The sequence below is a fragment of the Diabrotica undecimpunctata genome, chromosome 2 (assembly GCF_040954645.1).
Source record: "Diabrotica undecimpunctata isolate CICGRU chromosome 2, icDiaUnde3, whole genome shotgun sequence".
Lineage (NCBI taxonomy): Eukaryota > Metazoa > Arthropoda > Insecta > Coleoptera > Chrysomelidae > Diabrotica > Diabrotica undecimpunctata.
The window spans coordinates 54,974,242-54,996,557 of NC_092804.1; the positions used below are offsets into that span (position 1 = coordinate 54,974,242).

Here is a 22,316-nt window from a genome sequence, read left to right on the forward strand (position 1 = left end):
GAAAAACTTCAGTTTACGTTTTGTTTTCAACTGCATGCATTTAACTTCAGATGCTGTTTGATTACCACATTCAATACAAAGAATTGTATCTATCACAAGAAAAAACTTGGCTTAAGTCAAATTGGTTATCACACTCGGCGCATGTATCCATTTTATCTATTAAAATATAGAACAAATTTAGAAAATTTCCTGGACTATAATCACAATCTCGGAACCACTTAGCCTTATCAGCGCATTAAGTTGTCACTATTTCATTTTATTTATCAACTTTTTGTAGTAAAGAAAGGATTCAACACCAAAGTTATTCAATCAAACAGCTAGTTACACTTAAAATTTTCTAGAATCTTCAGTTTAAATTCTTTTCAAGGATTATGAATAACTGGCCCTCTTAACTCAGTGAGATACATTACGTCATGTAATTACAAGATCTCTATCTCGCCAGTCCTATTACGATAAAAAAGGAAGACCACAAAGTTTCATTGCAAAAGAAGAAAAATTATAAAAATTAATGTCAATAGTCTGTCAAATCCATATTTATATATTCAGTTTTTAATTTTATATGTTTTTACACTATACATATATATTCAATTTTTAATGAATTCCAGTATTGATTTAAGGAAAGTTATCGTTGCAGCTTTAAAAACTGATGTCGAATTATTAAGAAAAGATGTGACATCTTACATAAATGAGTTAAATAATTTACTCTTAAAGACACAAGCAATCTTAAAAACCAAAATAAAGGTACATATTATATATTATTATTTCTAATATATTTTAAATTTATTTGACTAACTAAATGATGTTTTAGCTAATCCAATACCTATCTTTATTTATGCCTTCTCTACAGCCTTTTCTTGACTTGTATGTCTTACTCTATTATGTCGACTATAAAATTCATATATTTACAATTATGTATGCAACCTGCACTAAGGGAAAGGCGGGAAAACGGGGTAGCTGCCTAAAAAACGGGGTACCCCTTTTTTCAATATGACTTGCTACATACTATACGTCTTGACGTTAATGAAATTATGTTATAAACGCCTGTTTACGACTTGTCATAAAGCAAATATCATTAGTTGTTAGTCGATTGTTATGAACATGTATGTGCGTTTTCAGTTAAACATTATTTCCACCTAACATTGAATGTGTTCTAGAGAATATCTTTGTCATTCTGTTAAAAAATAAATACTTGTAATGATTTAAACAGGTCATAATCTCAAAATCTGCTCTTTGGACAAAAAGGGGTACCAATAGGCAAGTTAAAAAGGTTATCTCGATTTACCTTATCTATTGGTACCCCGTTTTACTCCACGGGTATATGTTAACATTATGATGTATTTATTTTATTATAAAACTAATATCTTATTTTATGCAAGTTTACAAAAAAAATGTTAGGTTTTGTTCCAGATCGTGTTTATCTACAAAAGGAAAACTGATCGTCAAAACTGGTCAACAGAAAACATGCAACAGACTGTAAATGCTATAGTAACTGGTGAGATGGGTTACTACCGAGCATCAGTTGCATTTGCTGTTCCTCAGACAACTTTATGAAGAATTTTTAGAATAATTCGAAAAAAAATAACCGAAGCAAAAGAGAAATGGCTGGAAACAAAATGCGTGGAAATAGAAGAACTACAACAAAGGCACGATTTTTTTAATTTACATAAAAAGGTAAAAGAGTTTACATCGACTACCAAGAGAACGACTTTTCACACCATGCTGAACACGGATGGCAAACTGCTAGAATCAACGGAAGACAAACTGAAAGAATGGGAAAACTATATTAAAATTCTTTTTCACGACATACGAGAAGAACCAAGATTGGAAAATAACAACGAAGGGCTAACAATTCTGAAATCTGAAATCATAAATGCAATTAATCATCTTAAAACAAATAAAAGCCCAGGTCCAGACGGAATATACCCAGAAACGTTAAAATTAATCAGCGAAGAAAATATCGAAATATTTGTCCTTTTATTCAATCGCATTTATGATACAGGTAAAATACCCCAAGATTGGCTGGAGTCAATATTCATCCCACTACCAAAAAAGCCAAACCCACAACACTGCAATGAGTTCCGTCTTATAAGCCTTATGAGTCATGCAGTAAAAGTCCTACTAAAAATCGTACATAATCGTATCTATAGAAAGTGCGAAACAATTATCGGAGACGATCAGTTTGGATTCAGAGCCGGCATGGGAACGAGAGAAGCCCTGTTCAGTTTACTAGTTCTCTCCCAAAAATGCTACGACCAACAGAAAGATATATTTATATGCTTTATAGACTTCGAAAAAGCATTTGATAGAGTAAGACACGACCCACTATTAGAACGTTTGCAAGAAGTCGGTTTAGATGGAAAAGACATCAAATTCTTAAAAAACTTGTACTGGAACCAAAACGCCAGAGTTAGGATCGAAGGTTCCAGATCCGCAGAAGTAGAAATTAGGAGGGGAGTTAGACAAGGATGTGTTCTGTCGCCTCTGCTGTTTAATCTTTACTCTGAGTTTCTATTTAAAGAAGCATTGGAGGATTCCAAGGATGGAGTCAAGGTGAATAGCGTAAATATCAACAGTATCAGATACGCCGATGATACAGTGTTAATTGTGGATTCCGACGTAGGTCTACAACGACTCATTGACAAGACCAACTCGACCTGTGAGCAATTTGGTATGAAAATAAACATTAAAAAACCAAAGTGATGTCAATTCGAAAAAACCAAAACGTACCTCAACCTTGCACAATAAATGGGCACATTTTAGAACAGGTCAATAGATTTAAGTACCTGGGATGTTGGATCGATAGCAGCCTAAATCCTGATTTAGAAATAAGATCGAGAATAGAACAGGCCAGAAAATCTTTCGAAAAAATAAAAAAAACTGCGTTGTGATTCTCGAATAAAACTCGAAATTCGACTACGTTTATCAAAATGCTACGTCTGGTCGACTCTTCTATATGCAGTTGAAACGTGGACCCTAAAAACATCAACCGTAAATAAATTGGAGGCCTTTGAAATGTGGATCTACCGGAGAATGCTCAAAATTTCATGGACATCGCATACCTCAAACGAAGAAGTGCTGCATAGAATAGGCAAGGAAAGAGAACTTTTTAACACAGTAAAAGTTAGAAAAACATCATACCTAGGCCACATACTGAGAAATAATAAGTACCAATATGCCCAACTTATAGTGAAAGGAAAAATCGAGGGAAAGAGAGGCCTAGGAAGGAAAAGACTATCGTGGCTCAGAAACATCCGACAATGGACAGGGCTAAATTTTGAACAGCTAATAAGAACAGCTGAAGATAGAGAAGATTTTAAAATTGTAGTAGCCAACCTCCATTGAGGAGAGGGCACTTTAAGAAGAAGAAGACAACTTTAGAATGTCATGTCAAAAAACAATGAAATAATGCAAGTTATTCTGTTAAAACAGTTTTAGGCGCTAAAGACCTGTTTTCACTCCCCAATAAGAAGTAGAACTGGTTGCTTATCTTAGAGATATGGAATCAAGATTGTTCGGCTTGACCATTAAAGAATATTGGTAACTTGCCTTTGACCTTGCTGATACAGATAGGGTTGAGCACCCCTTTAACAAAAATCGTACGTCAGGTGTGATGGGATTTAACAAAGTGGCTATTCAACAATTCTTTAAACTGTTGTAAGAAACTGTCCAAAAATATAAATTAACAGCAGAAAACATTTGCAACGTAAACGAAACAGGAGTTATGGTCAATCCAAAGGGGGTTTTTAAAATCATAGCTTCAAGCGATAAGTTGGCGCGCTTGCATCCGCTGAGATGCGTGAAACTATAACTGCAGAAATTTGTTTCCCTGTCTCAGGAGCCTATATGCCTCCCATGCTAATATTTCCCCGAAAGCTAATGCAACAGGGGTTTTTGGATGGCCTCGTGCCTGGTGGATGGGTTGAGTTTAATGAAAAAGGGTGGAGAGATACAGTATTGTTTTTTCATGGTTTAAGGATGTTATCGAGTATTCTAGAGCTTCAAAGGATTCCCCGGGTCTGATTCTGCTAGATGGTTATTCATCACATACGAAAAATCTAAACATAATTAATTATGCGAGGGAAAATGGGGTGAAAATTCTATGTTTTCCACCTCATTACACGCATCTTCTAAAGGCCTTAGATGTTGCATTTATAAAGCCATTAAGTGCATATTATAATGACGAAGTAAGGAAATTGCTTAGAATACATCCCGGAAGATTAATAACATTTCAGCAAATTTCGTCCTTATTCAGTGCCGCATATTTAAGAGCAATTACAATGGCTACTGCGATAAATGGTTTTAAAGCAACGGGCGTGTGGCCTGTGGATATGGCCGTTTTTTCCAAAGCAGGTTTTTTGTAATCAGCTACAACTGATATAGAAAATCAAGTAGATCGTGTTGTACAGTCCAGTAGAGGGAAAAGCCTTAACTATATCACAATACCAGAATTGTAGAATGTGACTCATATGTTCAATGTAGACCTTTCCGGGTTTGAAGGAAAGGAAATTGACGAGTCACAGGCGTGCGGTTTTTATTAAAAAAATAATAAGGATTTTAGAACGAATTAATTGCCATAAAAATTATTTATATATGCCATAGTGTAGCTTGACAGTTGAAGTTTCTATTTCGAAGTCGATTACTATTTCGGGATTTGTTTCTCCTAGAATGTTGGGACACATAATCTTTGCGAAGAGTATTTCTTTATCCAGTTTCTGCATTCACTTAAAAAGTCATCACAAAATTTTGTTTTTACTTCCACGGTATATTTATCTTTATTTATCACGTTGCCTAACACAATTTAACATACTGGGTCAATACGCTTTAAAACGGATTTTATAGTTTCAGTATATTCCGTCTACAATAATAACTATAATAACATACGACAAAAACACGCGGCCTCGCGATAGTAGGTACGATACAGGTACCGCCAAATTTGCTTACACCTCCTTCATGTATGCATGGGTGCCGAAATCAAGAAGCGTTTGTAGCGTAATAGCGTGTATCAAAGGCTCATTGATTTCAGCACCCTGGTGCCGACGTATAGGAGCATGTGTAAATACGATTTCCGTAATATTGGTGGTCCGGTATCCTCTGTGGTTGCTAATGACAGTTCTTCTCTTTCATAATTAAATAGTGTTATATGTTATAGGTTTAAATTCCAACTATATGCCCTAATTTTCTGGGGGACTCTGCGAAAGAACATGTGTTTTGTTTTTCACGTTTCTTTTTAGAATGACAGATATAATGTCGGTAAATGTGTCGTGTGGTCAGGAGATTCTAAGACTATCTGACTGACAATCTGTGCTAGGCCATTTAATGCTAGTCAGAGTGCACGTGTATTATGTTACTTAGTGTTGCCCAAAATCGGTCTTGGTCTTGCAGTCTTGGTCTTGTTCTTGCGTTTTTGCAAGACCAAGACCAAGACCGCCTAATTTTAGCAAGACCAAGACCAAGACTGACCATGCAAGATTTAAGCAAGAACAAGACTAAGCCTGCGAGACTCTTGCGTCTTGCAGTTAGAACTGAGTGTGGTTTTAGCGAGTATAGTAGTTCGGGTATATGCTTAAAGACTCTATAAGATGCAAAAAAATATGCAATAAAATTTGAAAAACTGGACTTATGCGAATTACAAACAATACCATAAACATACATACCGAATTAAAATATTCATTAAAAAAACACATTTGACACGTGCTCAGAGATCATAATTACAATGTAAAAATAAAATATTTTGTACATTTTCCAGCAGACTTCTTCTCTCTGAAATTAATTGTACATATTTTGAGAATAGCCGCTCTCTAATCATAAAAATAATCTTCTTGCATTGCGACGCCGACACTCGACAGTAATATCGTATCGATATTTTTTAAAATTAGCTAGTCAGGAGTAATTTAAATAAACAAATCTTATCGGCCTAAGGCTATAAATTGTTTCTGCTGAGTGTGCAATGAGATCATTTGGTTAAAGAAAATTTGCTGAAAGAGTCAAAAGTAACGAGACAAATTAATAACAGATAATGTCGCCTACCATGTAAACAAAATACCGAAGTAACGATATATTATAATTCTCGGTTTGTTATTAGATACTTAGGGTATTGGATAGTAACGAACATAAATTATAGTAGTATAGTAGTTACTTTTTCGACATCACTTAACTTTATTCCCAATTGAGCTTTCCTCTGAGTCTAATGTAATAATTGTTTTTCATCTAATCCTTGTTGTTCCCGGAGTGACAAGTTTACAATTTGACATGAGGGACAAAGATTCAAATAGTTCTAGTCGGAGTAATGAGCGTTGGAGTTATAGATCTAAAAGCCCTAAAAGCAAATTTGATGAGTTTTTCGAAATAATTTATGCATCCCAAATTGTTTTGTGTAAATTGTGCCTACATAGGAAGGTTGAAATGAAAATGAACACCAGAATCACGTCAGGTTTAAGGAAGCATCTAATATCTTTTCACAAAAAGGAATTACAAATATTTCTTCCTGAAAAACCAAAATTCGGTGGAGATATTACAAGCTTTTTAATAACCGCTAGAAAAAGTGGAGATGTAAAAAATATACTTATTACCTTATTACCAATTACATATATTATCTACCTACTATTTTAGTTTGGTAAATTAATGTATTTATTAAGTAGGTATCTCCTTAATTTAAAACAACTTCTTTTGATTATCATTGCTCTTTTACCTTTTCTTTATTTTTTCTTTATTCTTTATTTTTATTTAACTATAAGTTAGTTTTTTATATAAAAGTAGAAATAAGATTGGTAAAAACATTTATTTTGCTTTACTAAGTGAATTATAGTTTGTTATCTGATCACCTAAAAAATCTGTGCCCTTGATACATGTATGTGGATTTTTTGCCCATCATGTCCATCAATCCCTTTCTACTTTAAAGTACAGGCATGCTGATGTCATTAATTTGTTTTTTTTTTGTGTTTTAACTGCGTTTTAGCACATGTAAGCGTAGTAAATGCAAACGTTTATTAAGAAACAGATTGACTTCCGTGGGGCATGGTAGATAGATGAGTTAATTAGAGCATAGGCACAGATCGCTTAGATCGTGGCTTCAAACCCCACCCGAAGTCAGTTGTTTAGACATTTATTAATTTGGTTGGTCTTTATTATTATTCTTCTTCTTCTTCTTCATGTGCCGAGCTCGATTGTCGAGCGTTGGCTATCAAATTGCCTATAGTAATTTTGTTGACGGCAGCTCGGAAAAGAGATGCAGAGGATCTGTTAAACCAATCTCTCAGATTTCTAAGCCATGACGTTCTTCTTCGACCTTTATTATAACTTTATTATGGCTATGTTAATTCAAGCTTAAAATGTACTTACTGTGTTACGTTGTTCTAAGATCTAAAGTAACGTTTAATAAATAGTAATAGGCTAATAGGTAACTGCAAGACTTGCAAGACTCTTGCTGCAAGACCAAGACCAAGACCGGAAGTGCAATACCAAGACCAAGACCAAGACCAGGTGCATTGCCGCAAGACCAAGACTGTCTAAGTCTCGTCTTGTTCTTGCATTTGGGCAACACTAATGTTACTATGGAAGCAAATAGTTTTACTTCACTTATTTGGGCAATTTCACGTTTAACATTGGACGTTTTTAACGTTAGATTCTTGGATTTTTAGTGGTTTAACATGTCCAAGTTCTTAAAAAAAATTGACATTTTTCCATCAGACTTATTAATTCGATGAGTTTATCTTAGATTTCAAATTACAAAATATTTCACTACATGTTTTAGACGAGATCAGGCAGGTGTCGTACTACGAACAAGTATAAAAATGCAGATAATTTTGAACATATACGCCAAATAAAACGAAAAGAAGCATAATTTTACAAAATAATCATTTTATTTCATAAAAGTAATATTCACATTATATCATACGTGTTGAACATATTATTAACAACGATATTTTTAGTTAAAGGATATTGAAATAACAAAGCCTGATGAAGATGAACCGAAAAAAGAAGAGAGCAAAGAAGAAGATGATAAAATTGATCCTGCAGAAGCTAGTCTGTTAGCTAAAATAATTAGAAAAGGTTTAGTAGAGAATAAAAACGACATAGAAGTCCAAAGAAAAGACCCTCGATCACCATTGTACTCAGTAAAAACTTTTGAAGCGCTTAATCTAAATCCAAATCTACTTAAAGGAGTATACGAGATGGGATTTAATGCTCCGTCCAAGATTCAAGAGACCGCTTTACCTGCACTTCTGGCAGATCCTCCTCAAAATTTGATTGCTCAGTCCCAGTCAGGAACAGGAAAAACAGCTGCTTTTGTTCTTGCAATGCTGAGCAGAGTTGATCCTTCTAAGAAGTATCCCCAAGTATTGTGTTTGTCACCAACCTATGAATTGGCAATTCAGACTGGAGAGGTAAGCAAGCATATACCTACATAAAAGTATAACCTTTATATAAACTGTAAAGTTACTAAATGAATAGTTATAACGTGTTTTCTGAAAGCTATATGTTAACATCGTTCTGCAGAAGACATGGATACAATATTTTATAGAAAATGATATTAGTAGAAATATTCAAATGCAGAAATCCGAAATGTAAAGACTGAAAGGTTTGTAGAAAATACATCTAAAAAATATTTTACAATATATAAGTTTAATTCAACAAATTTTAGGTAATTAATAAAAAAAGAAAATTTTACGTTTCTAATAAATGAATAAGAGTTCTCGACTGTACCCTTCATTCTGAATTCTTTTATTTAAAAACATGTAACTAGGTAAACGCATGGAAGTTACTGGCATGCCAATGACTCGCAAATGTGTTTTGTGAATACCAGTTACTGGCTTATGCCACTGGTATGCAAGTGGTATGCAAGTTACATTCCTATTTTACAGGCATGTGTATCTCCGGCTTTAACTTCCACCACTTTAATTTTTGGTGTCCTACTCTCCTTCCCTTCGGCCTCAACTTTATCTCCGTATCCACTATCACTTGTCGGTGGTGACTAGCTATACAGTCACCCTTTATTACTTTACAGTTGGTAACCTCTTTTAGCTGACTTCTTTTACACAGTACAAAATCTATCAGACTTTCCTTTCCCCCGCTACTATAGGTAACATACTGGTATTCAGTCATTATAAAAAGCATTAATCACAGACAAATCCCATGCCACTGCAAAGTCAATAACATCATTTCTTATTCCCATCCTCAAACCTTCATGAACTCTTTCTATTCCCGCTCTTTCTCGATCAATATGTATATTCATATCATCTCCAATAAAACACTTTTCGTCTACAGGAAACTCAAGCATTTCTCAATCAAGGGCACTCCAAAATGTTCCCTTTTCCTGTTCTTCACACCTTTTATGTGGAGCGTAGGCACATATGAGGAGGTAATTTTCATAACCCCACATGTCCAAAAATACTTTTTTTAAATAAGTGATGTTTCTAATTCGTCATTTTGAAATGCATTGCCTGTCATGTTTATTGCCGATCAAAAACCCACATTTCCAGTTGTAATATTAATTTAAAAGTAGGTGTTTAAAGCAAAACCCCACATCTGATGTGTGACGGTTATAGCAAAACCCCACATTTTCTATTCAGCCATAGAGGAGTAAGTATTCCAATCACGTGACTTAAATACGTGGTTTTGATTTGATTGTTATTGTTGACAGTACACAATTTTAACAGATTAGTTTCAGAGGAAAATTATAATTTAATGTTGGTTTGTGCTTAATTGAGTGACATTATGAGTTTAAATGAAGGTAATTTAGATAGTGAATTAGTATTAGTTGGAAGAATAAGTTCTGGATCACAAAAAAGACAAAAGACAGTTACAAAGCGTCAACTTCTTAAAAAAAAGAGATACGCTGCTCCTGCTGGTGGTTGTGTGTTCGTAGGTTGCTTACATAAAGGTAAAGCTGTTAAATGTTTAAATTAGTTGGGAGGTTCATAATAACAAAAAACGTTCAACGTCGGATGTCCCGACAATCTTGCTTAGGCCTAGGTTTACAACAAGCAAAATCCAAACCAAAATCGACTTCCATTACCTACCGATTTCCTCTTACTTCTGGGGGTAGCATAATTGTGTGTAAATCTTTCTTTTTGCACCTTACTCAGTTTACATCAGAAATAGTTCGACGACTTGTATCAAAACTAAAAACTAACCAAGGACTAGAAGACAACAAATGAGGTGATAGAATAAGCCAAAGATCACTGGTTAAGAAGGAGGCGGTTCGCCAGTTTATTGGAAATTTAAAAGGTACTGAAAGTTACTACAATCGCAACAAATCAAAAAGAGTATATTTAAGTAGTGATCAGAAAATCCCCAACTCCAAGTAAAGTTATCAATGTTTCGTAAAATATTCTGCGGATAGTTCAATGTTGGTTTCAAATCTCCGGCATCTGCCGTCTGTGGGTACTGTGCCATGATGGACTATAAAATTAAAAATGCTACAGGAACTTAAAAGCAGATACTTTTTACTTAAAAAAGGATACACAAGAAAAGCGCTTTCTATGACCTAATGAAATAAACCAAAGAAAAAGAGAAAACTTTTTGCTTTAACATGCAGCAGGTGCAACCACTTCCTCGAAAGCCTATTTAACAGGCTTTTTATGCCAGACAATTAAGTACTTACAATGTTTGTGTAACAGATATTAAAAATGACAACACCCCATACTTTTATATCTGGACCGAAGAGCAAGCAGGGCGCGGTTCAACCAAAGTAGCTTCTGCTCTTCTTAGTTATCTTCAATCAGATGATTTTACAAATGTGACCCACCTGAGATTGTTTTGTTATGGATGTACAGGTAAGATCAAAAACAATCATGTGCTGTATACTTCAATGTATTTTTTAGCAGCCCACGAAGGCACCTTGACACATATTACTATTAATTTCCCTGTCAAGGGCCATTCTTTTTTACCAGCCGATAGGGTTTTTGGAAGAACAGAGAAATTGTTGCGGAAGAAACCTACTCTTATTGATAAAGAAGAGTATTTTGAAGAATATAAAAAAGTTGGAACTGTGAAGGTACTCGGAACAGATTGGTCTCTGAATGATGTAAAGTCACTTGCTAATAATTATTTAAAACACTTACCTAAAATCAGTGACACAAAAAGAATTTTCATTGAGAAGGTTGTGACAAAGAAAAAATTACAGGTATGGGTTAAAGGCAATGAATTCAATCGGTTTGAACCAGAGCTACACAAATACAGCCTTCTAAAGCAACACACGACTTGGAAAAAAATACTGGAAAATCCTCTTGAAGAAATTCATTTAGTTCATCCCGTAAGCGCAGCAAAAAAGAAAGATGTGAACGAACTGTTAACTATTCTTTTTGATGCAAACTAGCAAGACATTGAAAGCCTTCTTTGGTACAAAAACATTATTGTTGCTCCAAATGTAGATGGACCTGAAGAAGAGGAGGAAGTTGTTTGTGACTGTTTAGAAGAAGACTGTGCCCATCACTTGTAATAACTAGACTATTATCTAAAGGTTTCACTCTATATGTTTCACTATAACATAAGGTTTTACTGTAATATTGTGAAAAACGGTAACTATTTTATTATAATAAATAAAATTTTATTTTTCATATTGTGAAGAACATATTTTTTACTTTGCTTACTAGTTTGTCCAATACTGAGTCCAACCCTACACTAAAGTAAATAATCTTATGCTAAACTATAGTAAATTGATTTGATCAAAACACCACATATCCAAACCTGTTATGTTCATAACCCCACATGTGACATGTGTTTCATGCATAACCCCACATCTAACAACTTTTATATTATTATTATATTTTTAATTTGTTATACCACTTTGTACACAAGTAAGTAGTTTTCTTAGCTCATAAACCAATACTGAACTATAACTATATTATATAAAATATGTTTTGATGAAATAATGTAGATGAATCGGTTTTTTTACTCTCCTGAAAAAATAGCCAATGTGAACATGTGAGGTTATGAAAATTACCTCCTCATATGATTTTCACGTTGGTATTGCCTGTATTCAGTTGGACACGCATTCTATCAGTTCTTCTGGTTACCCTTACAAGATGTTCCTTCCACTCGTTGTTCAAAATAATACCGACTCCATTTCTGCCATATCTGTTAGCACTACTATATATTAACTTGCATCCATCTCCAAGATCTCTAGATTTATTACCTTTCCAACGAGTTTCCTCCACACAAAGTACACCAATCCTTCGCCTCTGCATGCAATCGGCGAGCTCTCTTCCTTTATTTGTCATACACACAACCAAACTTATATGGAATCACCATATATTTCAAACTAATATTTATTTCTTTTGAAAAAACTTATTATTGTTGCGAAGAATAAAGGTTTTTATTGAAAATAAACAGACCAATAAAACAATCAGTAACACTGCCCGGCACGGCATAGATTATTTGTTTTAGTTGTAAATTGAACGAAAATAAATAAACTAACTTTCGCTTTCAAAAAGGAAAATATGCCTTATGTCGGGTTAACGGATGTGTAAAGGAGAAAGCTTATTGGTCTTGTGGAGCAATGAATGTCTCAGAGGGACATAGCTACAGTGGTAGCCGTATCACAGGGCGTTGTGTCGAAAACCTACGCTAGGTATCAGGAGTTATAAATGCTTAGGAATATACCAAGATAAAGTCGCCAAAAAGTAACAACGGCTCCAAAAGCAGCATTTTGAAGGTACAGGTGTGACGGTTTCAGTTGAAATGATAAGAAGAAGATTTCGTGCCCAAGGACTATACAGCAGTAGACAGTTACGGATTCCCGAGTTAACCAGGCAGCACAAGATTGATTGCCTAAATTGGTGTTTTCAATACCAAAACTGGAACAATGAAAATTGGTAAAATTTGCTATTTTCAGACGACACCAGGATTTGTGTAAAATCATATGACTGATGACTTCGTGTACTTAGAGGGCAAGGAAGACAAGCAAGAACGGAAACAGATAGACCTGTTCACATACCTAAAGGAGGAAGTGTTATGTTCTGGAGAAGTACTATGGTTGGTGAAAAAACTTCTTTAATTTCCATTCAATCAACTTTAATACCTCGAAGGTATGTTGATTTGGTTCTGGAACCTCCAGTTATACTATGAAAAAGTGCAGTATGAGAAAATTTCATTTTCATGCATGATAATGCACCTCCAAATACCAGCAGAGTCACTACATTCTTCCTTGAAGCAGAAGATATCGCTATTCTGTAGTGACCTGCTTGCTCACCCGAACTTAACCCTATAGAGCCTTTGTGGGATATGCTTAAAAAAGAATTAAACCTTTCTTCAAGAGCAACTTGTACTAGCTGTATAGTATTTTCAGTAACTGCGCGTCGCTTATTGGGAACGGCTTAGCCCCTAAATTGTTTTTCGTATTCCTTCCTTCCATCGTTTTAGCAAAATTCTTTATCCGGACTTGGGACCAGCACTGAGCTACGCAATCCACCCAGCCACTCTCAGAGGTGGACTTTCATGCTCGACTCCAACAATGCATAAATATTAACTGAAATTATTTGGCGAGTTTGGCGAAATAATTATGTTTGCATTGAAATTCAAATGGCTATTCTCGTACTTCCTATTAATGTATTAAAAGTTTAATACCTTTTCAATCATTCTTTATGTATTATTTCTTAACTTGAACTAAAATTCTGTGAATGACGTCAAGATATATGATACTACATAAGAAGTGTTCCCGGCACCGAATAATAATCCACTTTTTGACTTGGAAATATTTTATCCTATTTATCTCATATATATTCCTTTTTTCATATACATATATTATCTTTACGTTATTAACTGTATCGGTAATATTGACTTCAATTTAAGGTTTCAGCACATTTGGCGAAGTTCTGCCCGGAAATTGAACTGAAATATGCAGTAAGTGGAGAACAAGTAGCAAGAAATACCCAAATCACTGAACATGTACTTATTGGAATGCCAGGAAAAGTTTTAGAATGGGCTATAAAATATAAAGTCTTTGATCTGAAGAAAATTCATGTCTTTGTAATAGATCAAGTCGATGAAATGATAGCTTCGCAAGGACACCTGGATCAGTGTATTAGAATACACAAGGTTTTAGATGCCAGTAAATGTCAAATGATGTTTTTTTCTACCACTTATGATCAAGACGCGATGGAGTTTTTCGAACATATAGTTAAAAACCCAATAATAATAAGACTCAAAAGAGAAGAAGAATGCTTACATAATATTTTACAATACTGTGTTAGGTTAGGATCGAGTATTTTTTTTTACTTTTTTTTTACGTTTCCAAAAAATATTCAGACATTAATTCAGTTTTATTACAATATCTTAACACTAATGAACTAAAAATGGTCACACTATGTAAACTTACATTAGAGGAAGCAGATTTAATAAATTGTTTACAAGAGATTTTAATATTTGAAATAAATAAATATTTGAAATTTATATTTATTATATATCAAAATCGCGGGTCTCGACTCTACAAATAAAAGTCATCAATCGAGCACTTCGCCGCTCGTCAAAAACTTTCTCATAACCATTAACGAAATGTGTATATGAAGCAGGCAAATAATTGATGATCGGCGCCTCTATGGACCGGCTCACAAACTTTGTTTAATTTACATTCCAGCACCGAGCTCCGTCTGAATCGACTTGTTTGTTAATTATTTATATTCTATAAGCGTCAATATTCGTTGGTAATACCCACGTAAGAAGACATGAGTATTATCTGTGTGGTTGTTTGTGAAACGTTTTCTAAACATTGAACTTGTATTTAGGCTGAGTATATTTCGGCAGCGGCTCTTATTCGTGCAGATAGGCCGAAATCTGTAACACAATGTTGTCATGCGATTTCTCTGCAATTGCCCGGATTCTATGAATCTCCATCTGGTGATGGTGACAAAGTTAAATTTTCCCGGCGCTGATGTATGGATATGTATTTTTAATATTCTTAACTTCACTAAAATTCTTTAAATAACGTCAAGATATATGATATTACTCAAAAAGTTTTGCCAGTGCTGGATAATAGTCAACTTTTTGAATATCTCTATTTTATCCTATTTACCTTATATATGTTCCTTTTTTTTTAATTATCTTTACGTTATTAGCTGTATCGGTAATATTGACTTCAATTTAAGGTTGCAGCTCATATGGCAAAATTCTGCCCGGAAATTGAACTGAAATATGCAGTAAGTGGAGAACAAGTAGCAAGAAATACCCAAATCACCGAACACATACTTATTGGAACACCAGGAAAAGTTTTAGATTGGGCTATAAAATATAAAGTCTTTGATCTGAAGAAAATTCATGTATTTGTATTAGATGAAGCCGATGTAATGATAGCTACGCAAGGACACCAGGATCAGTGTATTAGAATACACAAGGTTTTAGATGCCAGTAAATGTCAAATGATGTTTTTTTCTGCCACGTATGAACAAGAAGTTATGGAGTTTGCCGAACATATAGTTAAAAATCCAATAATAATAAGACTTAAAAGAGAAGAAGAGAGTTTAGATAATATTTCTCAATATTATGTTAGGTAAGTGATAAATACATTTTTGTAGAAAATCTCTTTTCACTTAAGAATTTTGTGAAAAAATCTTTTTTGAAAGTAAAAGAAATCATTTGGTTTAAGATATGAACTGTAGAAAGGATAATTGATACTCAAATTCGTGTAAAATCCAATTCGTAAGTGGAAGTAAGGTGCCGCATATTATTAACCTTCGGAGTACGAAGTCTAGGTCAAGACTGACCAGAAATTCACTTATTTCTTAATATTTTATGAAATATTTTTTTTACAAATCCGATTGATCGTAAGTTCTCCTTATTTGTTTCAATCTACTTTTTTTTGTATCATTCGTGAACATGCAAATTACAGTTTTTCCTCTACATAACATCTATGATGCTGGGTCAGCCCTGACCCGGTTTTCGGATTTCGAATAATATTTTCAATATGTTTGAAGGTACACGTAAAACGCAGCCGTCTCTGTTTACCAGTATACACATTCAAGACCAAATGATTATATTTGTAGAAATATTAGTAGCTAGAAGTTAACCATCGGAGTAAATGTAGTGTTTAAGGCATATTCTAGAACGTCCGAGACTTCTACTTCGGTGTAAAGTGGTATTTCACATTTGTTTATTAATTTAATTTATGCATCGATCTTGAAGTATGCAGTATTATATCGAAATGTGGAAAAGTAATAATCCTTTGAGTGAAGCTGAGTTGTATGCCTTACTCCTATCAGATACTGAAGAAGATGACGAAGGTAATTTATCAATTACCGAACTCGAGAATGAGGAAGTTTTAGCGACAACTTCTGAAAATACAGATAGTGAACGATCTAATATGTCTGATGTTATGTGCGAAGGACGAACATGGTGTTATTTAGCTCCAAAAAAGGGTAAGACATTGACATGTAATTTAGTACAGAAAAACATAGGTCTCACTACGAAAAGTCAAAATATTGAGACGTGCATGGATGCCTTCAATTTATGTTTTTTTCTGATGGTATAATGTCAATGATTCTTGAGTATGCCAATAAGAGAGTTATGTCTATTTATAAAGCTTCTCTAAGTCGGGATAGATTTAGAAATATTTTGAAGTATATTCGCTTTGATAATTTGGATACGAGAGAAGAAAGGAAAGAACGAGATAGATTAGATTAAGAGAGGTGGCCTTTCGGCCTATTCCACAGCGACCTTTTTAGATGTATTGTGGTCCTCTAGTCCTAGATAACATTTTCTTGCCTGACCCTTTTTATAAAGTCTAGTAGCTTCGAGACTGTACCTTCCATGTAGCTATTTGCCGGTAGATTTTCTTCTCCTAATGCAAAGAACCGCACATTTGCCAGACAGTCACACTGACATTAAATGTGCTCTGCTGTTTCTTCTTCGAGGTGACAGAATCTGCACAGGTCATCATCTGATAATCCCATCAGCTTCAAGTGCATATTCAGCGTACAGTGCCCTGTTAGAAGACCTACTATGGCCTTGACTGTTTTCCTGTCTTTGCTTATTAGGTTTGCCGTAAATTTTGGCAAATGTTCTCTAATGAACTGTTTCGCCTGTCTTTGTCCTGGTGAATTACTCCACAATTCCAGAGATTTGTGAGCTACCCACTTCCTTGTAGCCGTTCTTGTTACTGATTTTGCAACTCCGCAGAAGGGTTCCGGTCCAATGAATGGCAATGATGAGCCTTGTTTGGCCATTTCATCTGCTTTTTCATTGCCCTTATGACCCTCGTGCCCCGGTACCTAGGCTACCGTAACCTTGCTACGGTCTCCTAGTTTATTTAGGGCACACACGCAATCCCATACTAGCTTAGAATTGACCTCTACAGAATTGAGTGCCTTAAGCGCTGCCTGACTATCTGTGAAGATGGCAACTGAACAGAACGTTCTTTCCTGCCTTTCTATTTCTTCCACGCAGCTATGGATTGCAGTTATTTCCGCCTGGAGAAAACATCACATCCTTAGATAGACTTACCGGGAAATGTATCCCTTGATTTGTCCCTACTATGCCGGCTCCCACACCCTCCGATGTTTTTGAGCCATCCGTGTACCAGGTAACAGTAGCTTGTATGGGTATACCTTTATTCCAGTCTTCCCTGTCTGGTATCTTCATTGTGAATTTATTGTTAAAGCTATATCTCGTAACTGTTGCATCGATAAGTTTCCCCATCACAATATCGGCTTTTAGCTCCTCGATTAGCTTTCTGTTGTCAGTACCATGCAACTGGCTTATATGTCGCCGACTATGGATTAATCTGTGCATCACTGATCTGGCTTCGACCTGTATAAAGATATGAAGTGGTGGTAGATTCAACAGGACTTCCAACGATGCAGTAGGAGTTGGTTTTAAGGCCCCCGTAATACACAAGCATGCTAGCCTTTGTGTATTACCTAGCAGCCTTATTGCTCCCACTTGCTGCGTCTTTGTTCACCACGTCACCGAGCCATAGGTTATCATGGGTCTAATAACCCTTGTGTATAACCATAGAGTCATTTTGGGGTTAAGTCCCCAATTCTTACCGCACATTCTTCTACATCTGCCCAGGAACATAGTAGCTTTCTGTGTGGTTTTTTGAATGTGAGTATTCCATGTAAGCCTATGAACAAAATATACCCCAAGGTATTTTGTTTCTTTGGCAAATGAAATCCCTGTTCTTCCCAGCACCGGTGGTTTTAGGCCTCGTAGTGCTGTTTTTTTGGTGAAGTTGACGATTTGTGTTTTCTGAGCATTGACTCTCAGTCTCTCTTGTTTACACCAGTCGTCAACTATATTTAGGGCTGCTTGCATTCTCTCAGACACTACCTGAGCAAACCTGCCCCTGACAACGATTGCTATATCGTCAGCATATCCTATACAATAAAAGCCTTCTGAGGAGATCATCTACCAAGGTTGCCCAAAGTATAGGGGACAGAACTCGTCCTTGTGGACAGCCTCCACCTACTTTTGCTTTGATGGTTGCCTTACCCAGAGTGGACATTACTGTCCTATTCTCCAGGGATGCCCTTATCCATCTGCATATTACCGCAGGTGCGCCTCCTTTTACTCATAGCCCCTATCAAAGAGCTGGTGGTAACATTATTAAATGCCCCTTCTATATCTCAAAAAGCGGCCATTGCTATCTCTTTGTCTTCCATTGACTTTGAGAACGAGATAAATTTGATCCTATTTAAGAAATCGCTGACGTATTTGCCCAAAATTGGGGGAATCATATGAACTATCTGCTTTTACTACTATCGACGAGCAACTGATAGATTTTAGGGGACGTTGTTCATTTCTGATTTATATGCCTAGTAAATAGAAGAATTACGATATAAAGGCTTGGACCCTATGTGACACTGAAAATTTTTATGGCTGCAACTTTGAGATATATACTGAAAAGATTGGTGATCAATCTGAACGTAACCAAGGCCCAAGAGTTGTCGAAACACTTGCAGAACATTTGTATAGGTCTGGTCGAAATATTACAACTGGAAATTTTTTTACTTACATTGCTTTATCTGAAGAATTCTTATCCAAAAATTTAACTCTTTTGGGTACTATTAGAAAAAATAGGAAAGGTTTGCCCAAATCATTGCTTCAAATAACAGATCGTTCACTGTATTCTTCAAAATTTTTGTTCACTAGAAACATTACTTTAGTTCATATATAACCAAGCCTAACAAATTTGTCGTATTATTATCGACCTTACACAATGAACATGAAATTTCTGGCGAAGACCAAAAGTTTAAACCAAATATTATTTTTGATTACAACAAAACCAAAATTGGAGTTGATATTTTAGATAAATTGATCCGAGAATACACGTGCAAAAGAGAAACAAGAAGATGACCCTTGCGTATTTTTTTTTAAATTTTTGGATATTGCATGCTACAATGCTTTCGTTTTATGGAAATGAAAAATCCTGAAAGGCACACCCAAGTAAACATAAAACATCTCTAGAGGAGCTTGGAAAATAATTAACCTCATCCAATATAAAAAGAAGAGCTGAAGCAATACAAGAAGAACCCACCGGGTACCATAAATCTGTAATCGTTGCAGTAGATATCACGGGTATTAGTTTAAAGAAGCAAACAGAAGTGCCGGAATCTGCAACAATGTTATTCTTGCAGGGGTAGTGACAATAAATGTTCAAAGAGGTGTGACTGTTGTAAAAGATTTGTTTGTAATACTCATTCAACACGCGAAGAAGTCCATATTGTCAAAATTAAATGCAACTATTGCCAAAAAGACGATGATGAGGAACCATCTTAAAAATTAAAACAAATACAATAATTTAGGATTACAATTGTCATGTTTCTTTGTTTTTTGTTAAATTAAAGGTACTCTTTAATAATATAATCTCCGTACTCCGAAGGTTAATGTTATAGAATATCATGCATGTTAAAATTGAGATGTTATAGATTAAGGAAAATACTTGTCAGAATATCAATCTAGAGAAATATGTTTTGATTTTCTCACACCTCTTCCATTTTTACGTAAGTCGAATTACGAATGTTTATTAAACGAGTTTTCCGTGAGCATCTAATACTACTGCTCGTCTAGATATATCTCAATAACCTTTTTACTCTCTTTTTGTTCTCATCTTGCTCTTTTGTCCGCTTAACTGTTTTGTGCAACAGTTTTTTTTTACGTTTTCCCATTATTTTGGTATCTTCGGCTTATTTGTTGGTCCATTAACGTTTTTTTGTTACTAATACATTCTTAGTTCCATTTTTATTATACTGATTGCGTCAGTCGTTAGTTAGTTAAGGATGTGCAATTATTTGACAAAAATAATAAAAATAAAAAAAGTGGTTAATTTTTTGTTATAAACGAAATTATGAGAAACCCAACAGGAAACTGCCCGGGTTAAAAAGAAAATGTAAGAAAGGGTAGTAACGGAAAAAGGTTACAGGATGTTTAAATAATACTGTGGTTCAAAGATGTATCAAGAAAAAGAAAACACCTCCTCTTTAATCTAATCTTTAAAAGTATCGTACTGTATGGATGCGAAGCAAATCAGTAGATCGTCGCTTATTGTGCTTCGAAATGTACTTCTGGTGAATATCTGCAAGAAATTCAAGATTAAAAAAATACTCAACGACCAAATAAAACAAAATATAAGAATCTGAACAACTATTATTGATGAAATTGAACGCACACCACTTATTTGGTATGGCTGTGTCCAAAGAATGGATAATAGACAGCTTATTAAGAAAATTATAAAATAGGTACCAGTTGAAAGAAGGAAAAGAGAAAGACCAAAACAGACATGATTATGATGCAAATTCCACTTCTACTATGTTCTTTTTCATTTTTGTACCAGCAATGATAGAGAAATTAAAGAAAAAAACGGGTGTGGCAGTCCAGTGGGACTGCCGGTGGAAGTTATACTTCTATACACGCGTTCGTTGTTACAAATTTATATGGGAGTCAATCTGCACAATCATTACATATGTAATGCTATAGGTAAGAGAGAGCAGAAAGAGAAAAAGAATTAGGTATACAGGTATATGGTGCATCGTTTGCTGTATATAAACATTTGACCTGTAATAGGAGTATAATAAGTAAATGAAGGATTGGTGTTAAGGATTTTGTTAATAATATAAAAATACAATACAATATACTGCCAGATAATTCAATATTATAATACAATACAAATTAAAATGCAATATTCATAACTATTTAAAAATGAAAATATACATAACTTACGAATATGTGTAATTTACCATGATAATAATATTAATAAAAAAATAATAATATTAATAAATATTAAATATGTTTACAAAAGGAACATTTTTATTCTCGAGAGAGAAAGAGAGAGAAAATATATCTTCTGTCTCTCTCTTACTCATATCTTACATATGTAATGATTTCACCGATTCACTCCCGTGCAAATTTCCAACGTCGACCGCGCGTATAGAAGTATAACTTCAAAAAAATCTGCCAACTCCCCACTCTTATTTGTAAACTTCCAAGATTCCAAGACCCCATCCCCGTTGTTTTTTAACTTGTAATGGTGTTGCTGAAATAGTTCTCGCTCGGAAATCTGAACGAACGATCTGCTTGCTTTTGCAACATTTTAATAAATATAAGTGTATTAAATCTGCTTCGGCTAATATAAGTTTATATATAATATAACTGAATGTATTGAGCAATTTTTTTGCGCCCTTGACAATATTGGCTATGTGATTATTGAAGCGAGTTGTTTGGCTTGGTAAAATTAAATAATTTCACTAAGCCATAAATAGATTAATAAAGCAACGAATATCGATTCCATCATAAACAACTAAATCTTTATTTTAAATGAATTTGTATGAAATCACTAAAAGAAAATATCACTGTCAGTATTTATATTGAGAGTTTATATTGTAAATGCTCGTACACACTTTGTCTCAGGACCAGCAATCTCATGTAGAGTCTTACGTTGCCATGTTATCAATTCCACTGGTAAGTTTAACTTAAATCACATTCTTCTTAACTATTATTTAAAATTTTTGTCTATGCTGCCGTGTGAACTAGGCCCTTTGTACAAGTTATGTGAGTCAAATGTTATTTTTGTATGGTCAACGGATTGTCAGAAGGTTTTTGACAGTAGTAAGGAACTGCTTTTGTCAAATCGACCTTATAAAACCATTTACTTCCAATATATGTCACTTGTGACAGTAATGGTTTTGGAGTAGGAGCTGTACATCATCGGCGGAACTAAAGTATTCAAATATAGAGAGGGAAGCGTTAGCTATAATGTTTTTCTTCATAAGTTTCATAAATATTTTTATGGTCGAAAGTTCACCCCTGTCAGTGATCATCAAGCTTTGCAGTACATTTTCGGAGCTAAGAGAGGTATTCCAGTAATGGTCGCGTCGGGAATAACTAGA

At 34.7% G+C, this 22,316-nt stretch overlaps 1 protein-coding gene across 2 annotated transcripts in view; it reads left to right on the plus strand.

Moving 5' to 3' along the window:
* The window catches only part of Dbp80 (putative ATP-dependent RNA helicase Dbp80), a 38,997-nt gene that overhangs the window by 13,982 nt on the left and 2,699 nt on the right, over positions 1-22,316 (plus strand). Inside the window, exons 1-3 of one of the 2 annotated variants that reach the window (XM_072522907.1) lie at positions 573-741; positions 7,929-8,384; positions 15,084-15,484. In XM_072522907.1, coding sequence (XP_072379008.1) covers positions 595-741; positions 7,929-8,384; positions 15,084-15,484 — 1,004 coding nt within the window. In that variant the 5' untranslated portion in view covers positions 573-594. Of the gene's footprint in view, positions 1-572; positions 742-7,928; positions 8,385-15,083; positions 15,485-22,316 lie in introns of those variants that run through there. The other variant, XM_072522908.1, reaches the window with a different exon arrangement.